The sequence below is a fragment of the Thunnus thynnus genome, chromosome 8 (genome assembly GCF_963924715.1).
Source record: "Thunnus thynnus chromosome 8, fThuThy2.1, whole genome shotgun sequence".
NCBI lineage: Eukaryota > Metazoa > Chordata > Actinopteri > Scombriformes > Scombridae > Thunnus > Thunnus thynnus.
The window spans coordinates 5422544-5437165 of record NC_089524.1 but is presented as its reverse complement, the minus strand read 5'-3'; the positions used below and the strand labels follow the sequence as shown (position 1 = coordinate 5437165).

General features: G+C 38.8%; 2 protein-coding genes across 3 annotated transcripts; both read left to right on the top strand.

The window, feature by feature from the left end:
* Positions 1-6073, top strand: LOC137187359 (leukocyte elastase inhibitor-like). Of its 2 annotated transcripts, XM_067596196.1 has the most exons (7): positions 1-217; positions 2351-2539; positions 3870-4007; positions 4090-4207; positions 4291-4433; positions 4556-4723; positions 5368-6073. In XM_067596196.1, the coding sequence occupies exons 2-7, from the start codon at positions 2372-2374 to the stop codon at positions 5773-5775; spliced, it is 1143 nt and encodes a 380-aa protein (XP_067452297.1). In that variant the 5' UTR covers positions 1-217; positions 2351-2371; the 3' UTR covers positions 5776-6073. The 2 variants fall into 2 exon arrangements, with proteins under 2 accessions (XP_067452297.1, XP_067452298.1); XM_067596197.1 differs by lacking the exon at positions 1-217.
* A 2698-nt stretch (positions 6074-8771) lies between these two features.
* Positions 8772-13780, top strand: LOC137187366 (GDP-L-fucose synthase-like). Its single transcript, XM_067596209.1, has 10 exons — positions 8772-8857; positions 10091-10248; positions 10358-10472; positions 10985-11113; positions 11202-11275; positions 11585-11718; positions 11891-12022; positions 12125-12204; positions 12749-12848; positions 13125-13780. Exons 2-10 carry the CDS (start codon positions 10091-10093, stop codon positions 13178-13180), a joined length of 978 nt encoding a protein of 325 aa, XP_067452310.1. The 5' UTR covers positions 8772-8857; the 3' UTR covers positions 13181-13780.
* The last annotated feature ends 842 nt before the right edge of the window (positions 13781-14622 follow it).

The window sequence follows — 14622 nt, the reverse complement described above, 5'->3', positions numbered from 1 at the left end:
ATGCGTCACACCCACAAACAGCCCCGGTCCACAAACAGTGTTCCGTATAAATGAGCTGCGGTGCACTTCTGTATTTTACAATCACTGCTCCTGGACTTCACTGTTTCTCTCTCTCTCTCTAGTGGATTTTTGGGGACATTTGCCTGTTTACGTTTCGATTTCCCTTTTGGGTGCGTGCGAGCAGAGCGTGCTTCAGTCGCTGCGGGACGACAATCAGGTAATGTCGCTGACAGGCCTGTAATGCACGTACATACACATCCAACCCACGCACCGTGTCGTACAGCATGTGTATACATGCAGAATACTTAACATGTTTCATACCAGCCAGGATATTTAAATGTTACGTACATGATTTAAAGTCAGACGCGTGTGGGTTTATTTCCGGGTTATCTGAAACCATGCTACGCTGAAAACTGTGATCAGAGCAGATATGGAAGAAATATTAAGATCATTCACTTAGGTAAAAGTACTAATACAGCAATGTAAATACTCCATTGCAAGTAAAACTCCTGCAGGAATACTCCTACTTGAGTAAAAAATACATAAGTATTATCAGCTGGGTGGAGTTAAAGTATTGCAGTAAAAGTACATAAGTATTATGAGCTTGATGTAGTTAAAGTATTGCAGTAAAAGTACATAAGTATTATTAGCTTGATGTAGTTAAAGTATTGCAGTAAAAGTAGTGGTTTGGTTCCTCTGACTGATATATTATTATATATGACACAATAAGATTATTAATAGTGAAGCATCAGTGTTAGAGCAGCATGTTACTGTTGTAGCTGCTGGAGGTGGAGCTAGTTTCAACTACTTTATATACAGTTAGCTAGTTTAGTCCAGTGGTTCCCAACCTAGGGGTCAGGCCCCTCCAGAGGGTCACCAGGTAAATCTGAGTGGTCATGAGATGATTAATGGGAGAGGAAAGAAGAAAAAACAAAGTTCTCAGTTTTCAGTTTTACGACTTTTTCCTCTAATCTTTGATTTTTGGTGAAATATCATTTGCACATTTATTGAAATGAAAGCATGTGAGAAGTTTAGAGGGAAAAATCTCTATTTGGTGGAGCTGTTAACAACTCATAGACATGTGAAATGTGACCCCGACTACACACTGCTTTTTGTAAGCCGTCAAAAGCTAAAAAGGTTGGAAACCACTGGTTTCATCTTTAACAATGTGTTGTATTTTAAAAGCTTGTTATATTATCCATTGTGTCAAATCTTCATGTGAAAAGTAACTAAAGCTGTCAAATAAATGTAGTGGAGTAGAAAGTACAATATTTCCCTCTGAAATGTAGTAGAGTGGATGTATAAAGTAGCATCAAATGCTGGAAATACCCAAGTTAAGTAAACATACCTCAAATTGTTCTTAAGTACAGTAGTTGAGTAAATGTACTTAGTTACTTTCCACCACTGGCACAGAGACATATAGGAAAACACATTCACCAAATCTTACACACTGGTCCTTTAGAGATAATTTTTCGGTGTCATGTCTTTAACTGACAGTGGACAGTAGAGATAAACAGGAAACACGGGGAGCCAACATCAAACATCACGAGGACATTTCCAGCCTATGATGATCTTAAAGGAATAGTTACACACTTTTGGCAAATACAGTTTTAAATTTATTGCACAGTTAGATGAGTTAATCAGTACAACTCTCTTGTCTCAGCATGTAACAAAACCTACATACCAGAACCCCTAAAGCTCACTAATTAACATGTTATATATTGTTTGTTTAATCTGTACAAAAGTTGAAGTGTTAAAATGACAGGTTGTAGTTTTACCAGGAGTTATATGTCAAACTATTTTTGAGTGGGTGCAGTGACTTTCTGAGGTCTCTGCTGGTTGCCTGGCAACCTCTTTGTGACCGTGACTGGTTAGTGTGGCACAACCCCCCCCCTGTATAACCACTATCTGTTATTTTTACACTTTGGTGTTTGTACAGAATAAACAAACAAGATATAACGTATTATTTAGTTAAGTTTAGAGGTGCTGGTAGGGGGATTCTGTTACCTTCGGACAGAGATGGTGCAGGGTACAATAAAATGTATGTAAAATCTGAGGAGGTAGATATAAATTGCTAAGACCTCAACAGGTAGAAAACTAAAAAAGGGAGGGTGGGGGGTGTTAGGAGGCAAGAGCAAAAGGGGCAAGGCTGGGGAGTATGTGCATAGTGTGATTATAAAGTATGGATGATGTATTTTGACGTTTAAGGGTGTTTAAAATGTGAAATGTAGAGGTTCTCTTTCCTAGTCGGTGTTTCGTATAAATACAATTTGCATTTCTGTGAGTTTTGAAATTTGTCTGAAATGCATTTTGCTGAATTAAATACCAATTTGGTTCTTGCTCATTACAGGAAATCCGTAAATCACCAACCATGGCCACCATCAGTAACTCAAACACATGTTTCGCCTTGGAGCTGTTTCGCACTCTGAGCCAAGCGAACCCCGCCGGGAATATCTTCATCTCCCCGCTGAGCATCAGCTCAGCCCTGGCGATGGTCTACCTGGGAGCTAAAGGAGACACTGCTACTCAGATGGCACAGGTAAAACCACTTCCATCAGGTGATGTTCTCTGTGTGACATCTAACCCGCTAATAAAAAGTCATAGATATTGTGAAATGCAGTCATCCTGCCCTGTTTCCATAAAACCGCTTGTGAATTTTCAAGTTCAGTGCACTTGTCTTTCACATTAGGTGGCTATAGACTATTGGCCTAGGTGTGTATCTAGGTACAGACTGAAAGGTGTGCCTTGACGGAGGTGAGGAGGGGACTGTAAGTGTAATGTCACCTGTACTTTGACCTCAATAAATGCCTCTGAAACAAGTGATAAAATGCAGAAGTGTATAAAAACCTGCAGTTGGAAACTGAGCAGTGGTTTCAATTCATTAAACCTGACAGTTCTTCCTTCTACTTTTTTAATTTAGATTATTGACACTTTGTTATGATAATATGCTAGCTTTAGCCAAATGAGAAGTCTCAGTCTCTTGATGGGTTTATGATGAAAATACACTATATGGCCAAAAGTATGCGGACAAACATTACAACCATGTGTGATGTGTTGAACATTTCATCTCAAAACCATGGGCATTAATCGTCTGCTGTAACAGCACCTGCTCTTCTGGGAAGGCTTTCTACCAGATTTTAGAGCCTGGCTGCAGGGATTTGCTCAAATCCAGACTGATGTTGGGTGATAAGGGCTGGCTCGCTGTTGGCATTCCAGTTCATCCCAATGGTGTTGGATTGGGTTGAGGTCAGAGCTCTTTGCAGGCCAGTCAAGTTCTTCCTCACCAGGCTAGGGAAACCACCATTTCTTTATGGATCAAGTTTTGTGCAAGAGAGAAGTGAAGAACAGTTGCTCAACTGTGGCCACAAAGTATTTTGCAACATTCATTGGAACTAGAGACCAAGTCCAAATGTGAAAAATAGCTCCAGACCAGAAGTAAACAAGAGTTAGTAGACAGGCGTGTGCACATAGCTCTGGCCATATATAGTATAATATGTAGAGCAGGCACATACATTAACAACATGGAAACAACTGACAAGACACATAAAACATTAAACAAACAAACTGAAGCCACGTGGTATATGCAAATATATACGATATGTAAAGCACGTACAGGATTTCAATAATATACAGCATAGAGGCTTGACAACATAACACATCACATATAATCTGCTCGTAAACAAGCTTTACAGAGCAAGTTGAAGGGTATTTTCAAATATGTTTCCACTGTTTGTTTGTCCAATAACCAGATTTTTAAATGTCTAAAATTCTTGCTTTGAGCTCTCACCATCTGGAACACTTCTATTATTTATTTTAGAGTGAATGTTTTGATCCCAGAATAAACTCTGTTGTTCCAAAATTCCACTCAGGCCCTCTCGTTGAGCTCAGGCGAAGTCGTCCACGCCGACTTCCAGACACTAAACGCTGACATCAACTCACCATCTGCGTCATACATCCTGAAACTAGCCAACCGTCTTTATGGAGAAAAGACCAGCAACTTCCTGACGGTGAGTTTTCACACATAATTTTACACTTTTATAAGACATTTTTATAAGACAGACTTGATAAGATGTTATCTGCTTCCTGCAGCAATTCCTCGACGCCACACAGAAGTACTACCAGGCGGACCTGAGGACTGTTGATTTCATCGGGGCTCCGGAGGCGTGCAGAGCGGAAATCAACAGCTGGGTTGAGGAGCAGACAGAGAGTGAGAATTTGTTTCACTAAAAAAACAACCTATAACCTACAACTTGTACAGCAATAAATGATCGACTGCGTGTTTCCTTTCAGATAAGATTAAAGATCTGCTGAAGCCAGGAACAGTCAGTGCTATGACGAGATTGGTTCTGGTCAATGCCATCTACTTCAAGGGAAACTGGATGAACCGCTTTGATGCAGCAAACACCAAAGAGATGCCCTTTAAAGTCAACAAGGTGAAAACTAAGCAGATGTAGATGCATTCATTCAAATTTTAATACAGGAAACACACTTTGACCCAACCAGATGTGGAGTTAAACTTTTAAAACCCCAATGGTCTGTGCTTCTTGTGTGTCAGAATGAAACCAAGCCGGTCCAGATGATGTACCAGATGAAGAAGTTTCCCTTCAACTACATCCCTGAGCATGGTCTGCAGATCCTGGAGCTGCCGTACAAGGATGATGAGCTCAGCATGTTCATCCTGCTGCCACAGGAGTCCACTGACGGCTCTGACCCTCTGCTGAAGGTACGCAACCCTTAGAACGTCTACCTCCATGAAGTAAGGATTTGGTTCTGGTTTGCTTTGGTTCGTGTGGAAGGTTGTAATGGAAGCTGTACCATAGCAACTCTGAATCTTGACCCATTGGAACAGCAAATAACTCTGGATTAGTACTGAGACAAATATTTGATAAGTTGATCAACAATAATTTTGATAATTAATCGTTTAAGCTGTTCATCCAGCAAACAATTTACTTTTTCCATCTTCTTAAATGTGAAGATTTGATGCTTATATCTGTTTTATAACATTATGAATTGAATATATTTGCATTTTGGACTTTACAACAAAAGAATTTAACCTTGAACTCTGGGGGATTCATTTTTATTTTTGATAAAAATGACTGAAATCATCAGTAGTTGTATCTTTACTCTGGATTTATAAATGTAAAGGACTTCACTTTATGTTTTTTACTATTTTCTGATTATTTGTCTAACAGAGACCTAACAACCACATGTATTAAAAACATAATTTATGCACAACTAATGGGACAACAGCAAGTTAATCAGTGATTGCAGGATTCAACAGGAACATCTGAAACTGATGTTTATTTCCTTTTGTTTTCTGGTAAATATGAGCTAGAAAAGCAGTTAAATGTTTGTGTTTTGTTCCAGCTGGAGAAAGAGTTAACACAGGAGAAGCTGGACGAATGGACCAACAGGGAAAACATGGACATCCACTCAGAAGTCTTTGTTCACCTCCCCAAGTTCAAGCTGGAGGAGGACTACGAGCTGAACGAGCCTTTGGCTAAAATGGGTATGAAAGATGTGTTTTGCGCAGGAAAGGCTGACCTGTCCGGCATGAACGGCCAAGGAGGACTCTATCTGTCCACGGTGGCCCACAAGGCCTTTGTGGAGGTGAACGAGGAAGGCACAGAGGCGGCTGCAGCCACCGCTGGCTTGATAGCGTTATGTATGTTGAGCGAGGAACACTTCACAGCGGACCACCCCTTCCTCTTCTTTATCAGGCACAACAAGACCAAGTCCATCCTCTTCTTTGGCAGGTTCTCCTCTCCTCAGTAGAACCAGCTAAAGAAGATTTTGGGCCAATTCAAATAAAATCTGCAAAATTCTTTAAATGACGGCTTTATTAATTACCAATGACTGTGGCTTGCTAATTAAAGAACTGTATTTTTGTCTGCTTTTGCACTGAAATCATAGATGTAGCTATTCATACATTTATTGAAGAGTATCCTTGATTGAATGCAATGGGTTACTAGCTTGGTATTAATAATCAAATGACCTTATGTAATCAGCCATTAATATCATGTTGATGTACTGTAAGTAAAAGAGAAATAAAGCAAATGGGTTATACAGTGAATGTGATGTTAAACTGGAAACAATCAGCTGGAATATAAGTTTTTATCCATAGACTGTTTCTTCATTAGTTCAAATATTCACATTTAGGTCTGTGGAGTATTAAGATGCACCAGGACGGGATAAGTTGCTGTTGAGCTTTTGAAATGCATTTTCTGTATTGCAAACAAAATTCAATTCACCTCCATTGTATTGGAGTGGCAGAAAAAACCTTTGAGACAGATATCTCATTATCTCCTAGCAGATGAAACGGTACCCATCCACAAGGTTGCACAGCACATGGTGGAATAGGGAAATAAGACAAATATTATCGTCATTGTGGCATATTTCTTTAATTTCATTGCATAACTCCTCCAGGCTGTATAAAAACAATTTTGCAACAGGAACATTTTCCGAAATTAACACCCTGTGGAGGTTGAAACCAGCCGAAACCAACACAGATAAATTTCTGACTCATCATCTATCTGAAATAAATGATAGATCAGCAGCAGGAAACACATGCTTCACTAATGGCAACCGGGTGAGCAAAACATAAACTGAGGCGGTTTTATACATCCTGTTAACCTTAAATGATCCTTGTGATATCTACTCAAAATTGGTGGAAATTGAAAAGAGCAGCTTCAGTGGCTGCAGCTTTCCTTTTGTCCAGTGGAGGGCACTAGAGAGACTAACAATAATGTGTTTCTGAGACATACTATAGTACAGAAGAATGGTCAGAATCTGTTTAAATGCACATATTGGATCACTTCTTATTGGAATTTGGACCAAAATTAAAAACATCAAATCCTTCTTCAAGCAAAAAATAAAAATTAAAGTACAGTTTCACAGCAATTCTTAAAGTTCCCCTTCACTCACTTCTTGTTTCTACAGCTGGATGTTTGGGCTTCGCTGTGCAGAATGATGTATGAGCAGAGTTTGACACTAGAAGGCTGTTTTCACATTCGTCTGCTGAAAGTGGAAAGTTTCTCTGAGCTCATTGAAAATACAATTTGAAAGGACGGGCCTACGCACAAAAACAATGAGTTTTGGAAGCCAATCCTGGTCCAATATTCAACTCATACAAGTGTGATGTGAAAACTTGAAGCCCCCAGTGCACAAACACAGAGAATGAACTTGTGTTCAGCAGTTAAATTTCTGAAATTAACATATTTGCATATATATAATTTCTGGAGGGAGAAGGAGGAGATGTCATTTTAATGATTTAAAGAAGATAATTGAACTTTTTTGCGGAAAAACTATATCAGACACATTATTATTCAAAGTAGAGTATTTTATATACATTTTAAAAAATGTGTGGAAGGGATCTTAAAGTTTCAGTTGTATGATCTCAGTGTTCTGCCCCAGTGAGTAAAACACTAAACTGTTTTTTTTCTCTAAAGAACAGGGGAGTATGTATCAGGCAAACATCCATATATACATACCATATTAAGAATTGTAAAATAAAATTTAAATTAAAAGACGAATAACAAGAATAAACAACAAAGACAAAACATCAGATGTGCTTTATAGTGTTTTACATGAAAATTACAGTTTTTGTGGCTTTTCTGGTATTTTCACAACAACTGAAAAAATCTGAAGTATGGACAGTGTTGCTGCTCTTCATTTATGAAGACGTGTCCCTTACAGACAAAAAAACTGCAGTCATCAGCAGTTCTGTTGTCAGTATGAGCAGATTAAAACAAAAAAACATGCATTCAGAAAAAATTGTGCAGTGTTACCGTCTCAGAAGATGTAAACCAGAAAACTCATTTTTATAGTAGTAAAAGTAAGAGTTAGAAATCATATCACAGCAAGTACATTTACTCTAGTACTGTGTACAGTTTTGAGGTACTTGTACTTTACTTTAGTATTTCCATGTGATGCTACTTTATACATCCACTCTACTACATTTCAGAGGGAAATACTGTACTTTCTACTCCATTACATTTATTTGACAGCTTTAGTTACTTTTCAGATGAGGATTTGACACAATGGATAATATAACAAGCTTTTAAAATACAACACATTGTTAAAGATGAAACCAGTGGTTTCTAACCTTTTTAGCTTTTGACGGCTTACAAAAAGCAGTGTGTAGTCGGGGTCACATTTCACATGTCTATGAGTTGTTAACAGCTCCACCAAATAGTGATTTTTCCCTCTAAACTTCTCACATGGTTTCATTTCAATAAATGTTCAAATGATCCAATATTTCACCAGAAATCAAAGATTAGAGAAAAAGTCAAACAACTGAAAACAGATTTGTGTATCAGAACTTTGTTTTTTCTTCTTTCCTCTCCCATTAATCATCTCATGACCCCTCAGATTTACCTGGTGACCCTTTGGAGGGGCCCGACCCCTAGGTTTGAAACCACTGGACTAAACTAGCTAACTGTATATACAGTAACATGCTGCTCTAACACTGATGCTTCAGTATTAATAATTTAATAGTGTCATATATAATAATATATCAGTCAGAGGGACAAAACCATTACTTTTACTGTAATACTTTAACTATCTCAAGCTCATAATACTCATGTGCTTGTACTTTAGTAGAAGTGTTCCTGCAGGACTTTTACTTGTAATGGAGTATTTGTACATTGCTGTATTAGTAGTTTTATATTAGTAAACCCTGAATACTTATTCCACCTCTGCTTGAGACTAACTTGAATATGTTTAGTGTTCGTAGGAAGCTGTTCGTCAGTAAAGCTGTATTTTGAAGGTATAAAACGGAAATGCAGTGTTATATATTATCTAGCTTGACGACAGGTCGGTAAAACCCTTTCCTGCCGTGTTTGGTTACAACTAACCGGTAAGACTACTTTATATATTTTGTTAGCTCAGAGTTTTTTGACTGTAGCAGAGTAATGTCGGCAGAAATAGAGCAAGATTCATATACCTGATGTATTATTTACGCAAAGCTATTCATGTTTAGCTTTGCCACATCACTAAACAGTCGTTGAAACGGATGAATGTAACAGCGAGCAGCTGCTAGCTAACATCAACTTCAGCTAAAGTAACGTTAGCTGGTCGAGCTGACAAGCCGGTAATAACTAACAAGTTGGCTTTGGGATGTTGTCATACATTTGTCTGAAAATATAAGTTAGCTTATTGGCTACAAGTTAATTAGATGGCGTTATAGCGTGTTTATGGTAGGTCGCTTGACACTTTTGATATGTGTCGCTCAGCAGAAATTAAAGAGCCACGCGATGTTTTCAATTATGCTTCGGCGAAGGGTTTCAGTCGTCTCCATGGTAACCAGAGGCTGTCCTCCAGCCGGCTTGTTTAGTTTCTTTATGTCATCCTGACCGGGACTAATTAAACAAGGATGTTACACGTTATTTAAAGTTACAGACCCAAATATTAACCAGGAAATTCCGTGAAAACTACAATCTCAATGGCGACGTTAATAACACTACCCAATCACATTGCGCGACAAAATATGACGGTGTCCGCGACATAACAAAACTCTCCAGGTGCGCGACATGAAATTAAAGTGTCGATCGACACTTTTTTCTGCCGAAATACGTTTTCTGTCGCTCGACCCTTTTGACAAGAGTCGCTTTTTCGACAGTAAAAAGTGTCGCTCGACATGTAAAAAGTACTGTAGGTTATAAACTATAAAATAAACCGATGAATGACGTGGCAGTCATTCATCAGTTCATTTCGCGGACGGTGTTTCCCTGTTGACTGTTAATAATTTGACTTGTTTGGACGGATGAAGCTTCATATTAGCTTCAAATAAACTTTAATTACATTTTTGCACAGAAGGAGGCTTGTGCATTTTGGTCTCCATCACTTACATTGTAAGTGCATTATGAAGGGATCCTCTAATGGCCAGTAGAACAGGAGGAATGATTAAGAAAATCCTATTTCAGTGTTCATTTAGGCATCTGACTATTGTTTTAAGACAGACTAAAAAGCTGTGAACCCATCCTTTAACTGCTCCTTTGTGTAATGATATTGGCCTTACTATCATATTTAATCACATGTGCTGTACAATGGATCCATGGTGTAACCTCTGTCTTTCTCTTTCTTTGTCCAGATGAACTGTCAGGGGGATCACACCGGCCCAATGAGGGTGCTGGTGACAGGAGGGTCCGGCCTGGTTGGGAGGGCCATACAGCATATAGTCAAAGAGGAAGGAGGAGGCAAGGAGGGGGAAGAATGGGTATTCCTCTCCTCCAAAGATGCCAACCTCATGTGAGAATGAATGTCGACGAGCTGCTACTAATATGCAAATAGACTTTTTGGTACTGAATAACTCTCTGCACTTTCCTCAGTCGTATGTATTTGTGTGGCCTCTCTTCAGGAACATGGAGGAGACACGGGCGGTGTTTAAGAAACATCGACCCACTCATGTCATCCACCTGGCTGCTATGGTGGGAGGGCTTTTCAAGAACATGAAGTATAACCTGGACTTTTGGGTATAAAGGAAGTTCCACTTCCACTGTTATTGTCATAAAGATATTTGCCAAAGTTCCATTTACTGGAAAGTAGAGCTGCAACGACTGGTTGATTAATCAATTAATTGATCGACAGAAAATTAATTGTCAACTATTCTATAATTGTCATTTTTTCAGGGTAAATTCCAAACATTTGCTGGTGTCAGCCTCTCAAATGTGAGGATTTGATGCTTTTATGTGTTATATATGACAGTAAAATGAATATCTTTGGATTTTGACCTGCTGATCGGACAAAAAGAGACATTTAATGACATCATCTTAGGCTTTAAGAAATTATAATGGGCCCTTTTCCCTATTTTCTGATGTTTTATAGAAAATAGTCTTCAGATAAATTGATAATGAAAACAAACGTTAGTTGCAGCCCTACTGGAAAGTCGACTTTGTTTGATAACAGAATGTTATCTTTATCTAGTTTTCTGACGATTATTTTCAGATTTGTGACTATGGACTACTGATGTGTCTCTCCCCTTCAGAGGAACAACGTCTACATCAATGACAACGTGCTGCAGGCAGCACATGAAGTGGGCGCCGTCAAGGTCGTTTCTTGCCTTTCTACCTGCATCTTCCCAGATAAGACCACCTATCCCATCGATGAGACGATGGTAAGAGGCCTTTCTGTTTGTGCCGCATGTGTTTGTCTGTATCATTTTTGAAAATGGCGACTAACTTTCTTTTACCTCTCTGCACCAGATCCATAACGGTCCACCCCACGAGTCAAACTTTGGCTACGCCTATGCAAAGAGAATGATTGACGTTCACAACAGGTTAGTTAATCTTTAGTGTTTTTTTCCTGTGTCATGCTTCAATTTTTGCATAACACTTAGTTTAATTTAGTTTATTTAGTGTTTCTGCATGTCCATCTTATATGTTTATGGTTTGAATCTTTGTGCTTTTGTTAGTTTTCCTGGTGAATATGTAGAAAAGTGTGTTATGTGTAGGTTGTTTTATGACAGAATAAAACCAAACCAAACTCACTCAGTTGCTGGTGTTGTATAGTATGTAACGCAGTGTGCTGTGTGTGCACAGTCTTATGATTTTAGAATTGTCTGGTAAAGTGTGTTGATGTTGCACAGGGCGTATTTCCAGCAGCACGGCCGCTGCTATACAGCTGTAATCCCCACTAATGTGTTCGGTCCTCATGACAACTTCAGCATTGAGGATGGTCATGTGCTGCCAGGCCTCATCCACAAAGCTTACACCGCTCAAAGTAAGTCACATTTTTAACACATAAGCACTTTCTCTCCCACTATGATACCTGGTATTTTATCTGGATCATATCTGATTTCTTTTATGAAGCAAGCACAGATACAAAATAGAAGCAGTAGGGATACATGAGTGAATGTATAATGTGTGTATGTGCATGTTGTTTTGTTGGTCAGAGGAAGGGAAGCCCTTGGTGGTCTGGGGCTCCGGCACTCCCAGAAGGCAGTTCATCTACTCGTTGGACTTGGCTCGTCTCTTCCTGTGGGTTCTGAGGGAATATCCGGAGGTTGATCCGATCATCCTCTCTGGTGAGTCCCTCATACACGTCGTATATTGATAGTGAAAGCTGATTTTTTTTTTTTGCAACTCAAAGTAAAGTGTAATTTCTATGTCGTGTCTGTCGGTTCCAGTTGGCGAGGAAGATGAAGTGTCCATCAAAGAAGCAGCAGATGCAGTTGTGCAAGCGCTGGGCTTTAAAGGCGAAGTGGTGGTATCCTTAAATTAATGTTGAAGTTAACTGATGTCGTCACAGCTGATGTTTAGAGCTGTTAACTCTGAAATATGTATATTTTGTTGTGTTAAAATTCAGTCTCAGGGGTGAGTTACATGAAGGATGAAACTGCAAGTTAAGTAAGTTAAGTAACAGCCAACTGCCACTGAAGGATGGTTGATAGTTGTTGTAATCCTATCTGAGGCAACTGTCTGTTGGTAATCTGGGTAATTTGGTATTATGTTCTCTAAGGAAATTAGGAAACTTGGGCAAAAAAATCTGTGAGTTGTTCACTCGGATGGAAAACCTGTTATCTCTCCAAGTCTGCAAGTTTATCCTCATTAAGTATCAAAAATAACTCAAATTGAAGGCTATTTAAGATCTAGAGACTTGGAATTCTTGTCGGAAAAACAGCCAGCACTGTCATAAAATACACTTCAAGTGATCTTTGCAAAACCATGATCATGATTAGTCTAGTGGTTACTAAAAATATTGCCGATGGTCTGATCAGCTGTGTGTGGTTTCCTTGACCTTCACCCTGTAGTATGATACCAGTAAAGCAGACGGCCAGTTCAAAAAGACAGCCAGTAATGCAAAGCTGCACCAGTATCTGCCAGACTTCACCTTCACACCGTTTAAACAAGGTTAGACTGACTTATTGAATTATATATGTATGTGTGTGTGTAGTTATGGGGTTCAGTTATGTTTTATCTCATTGAAATCCAGTATAGAATCCACTTATGGAATGTTATTAGGTTTATCTTTCAACATTTGCATGTAACTAAAGGTTATAACAACTAAAACCTGAAGAATCAGCTCATTCAATCTCAATCAGTCTGAGAAACTACAGAAACACACAGCCCATATGATGACTGCATCAGTTGTCTGTCCTCACTGATTCTTCTTCTTCTCTCTCACAGCTTTGAAGGAAACCTGTGATTGGTTCGTTGCCAACTATGACACAGCTCGCAAGTGAAAACTCTCCTGAAACAAGTGGGCACAAAGTCTGTCGATCCACGACCCGTTCTGTTGACAGGGAAGGAGAATAGAGATGATGGTGATGTCTGCGGAAACGGAAACAACCGGTGGAAAACAACATCTGCACGGGCAGAAGGCCTGTAGTGAAGAAGATCCTGTCTGTCACTCCTGTCTGTGCACTTAGTGAGCTGGACTGAATGTCTCACTTTGAATTCACGTCTGCAACATTATACTGTATCAGGTTCTGAATTATGTTGTAGACTTTTCTCTTTAGGAACAATACTTGTGTAACTGTTAACATTATTTTCTACCACCTGTATGTAGGTTTTTCAAATTTTTATTCACTATGGTAGTGTTGATCAGTTTGGTTGCTTCAATCTTGGAATCCAGGTGCTGGCACATTTTTATAATTTCAGTAATTTTCTGTGTATTAATCATTTTCAGCTGTTCAAAGTTACATTAGTGAATTCCCTTCATTGTTGAAGGCTTTAGAGACACAGAAGAGAGAAACTAGCATGAACATAGATGACAGCAGTAGAGACTCACACTGAGCTGAAATGAAATGATGTGCACATAAATTAGGTAAATAACAAATAAACATTTTGTTTTTGTTCCCGCCCCTCCAAGGCAAACCCTGAGCGTATAGTTGTGACATCACAACCTTACGGAAGTCCAAACGGCTCGTTTAAAGGCAGTTTCAGAATAAGAGCGTTTTGATACTTTCATAGTATTTATACAGCACCTAGACCTGCTTTATGTGGGACCTTTAAATAACCTGCTATAGATTCACTTTATTTAATAAACAAATTCAAATTTATGGGCCCTGAGTAAATAAATGTTTCATACCTGTAATATGTTAAACGTCTGAATCTTTTCAGGCTTTCAGACAGGCTGAGATTTCTGATCATGTTTCATTATTATAAAGGGATATTTGTAGGTTTTCATAATTCTCAAATGTAATAAAGTTTATTCATATAGCACTTATCAAAACAAGCAATTACAAAGTGCTTTGCAAGGCAGACATAAAAACAACAAAGGATAGAATATAGATACACACATTCCCATATATACATCATTAAAGACAAATATAAAGATTATAAGAAAGCCTTATGATAAAAGTGAGTTTTATGAAGTGACTTAAAAGAAGATAATGAATTTGCAAGTCTGAGATTCTCAGGTGGGTCATTCCATAATAGTAGTGCCATGACAGAAAAAGCTCCGTCTCCTTCCTCCTGAGGACCTCAAACTGTGTTCAGGTTGATAAGGGAGATAAACTCAGAGATGTAGTCTTGGATCAGGCCATGAAGTGCATTAAATATAATGAGTAGGATTATAAAATCAAGTCTAAAACCAACTGGCAGTCGGTGTAGGACATTAAAATAGGAGTAATATGGCTGCTGCGTTTTGTACAGTTTGGAGTCTGAATTGATTTCTGATTGC

Excerpts from the sequence above, each read along its gene's own strand:
- LOC137187359 (XM_067596196.1), top strand. The coding sequence starts at position 2,372 with ATGGCCACCATCAGTAACTCAAACACATGTTTCGCCTTGGAGCTGTTT. Across the intron at positions 4,208-4,290 it reads GGTTGAGGAGCAGACAGAGA|ATAAGATTAAAGATCTGCTG; the intron begins GTGAGAATTTGT and ends GTTTCCTTTCAG. Across the intron at positions 4,434-4,555 it reads TGCCCTTTAAAGTCAACAAG|AATGAAACCAAGCCGGTCCA; the intron begins GTGAAAACTAAG and ends CTTGTGTGTCAG.
- LOC137187366 (XM_067596209.1), top strand. The coding sequence starts at position 10,091 with ATGAACTGTCAGGGGGATCACACCGGCCCAATGAGGGTGCTGGTGACA. Across the intron at positions 10,473-10,984 it reads AGTATAACCTGGACTTTTGG|AGGAACAACGTCTACATCAA; the intron begins GTATAAAGGAAG and ends TCTCCCCTTCAG. Across the intron at positions 12,849-13,124 it reads CTTCACACCGTTTAAACAAG|CTTTGAAGGAAACCTGTGAT; the intron begins GTTAGACTGACT and ends TCTCTCTCACAG.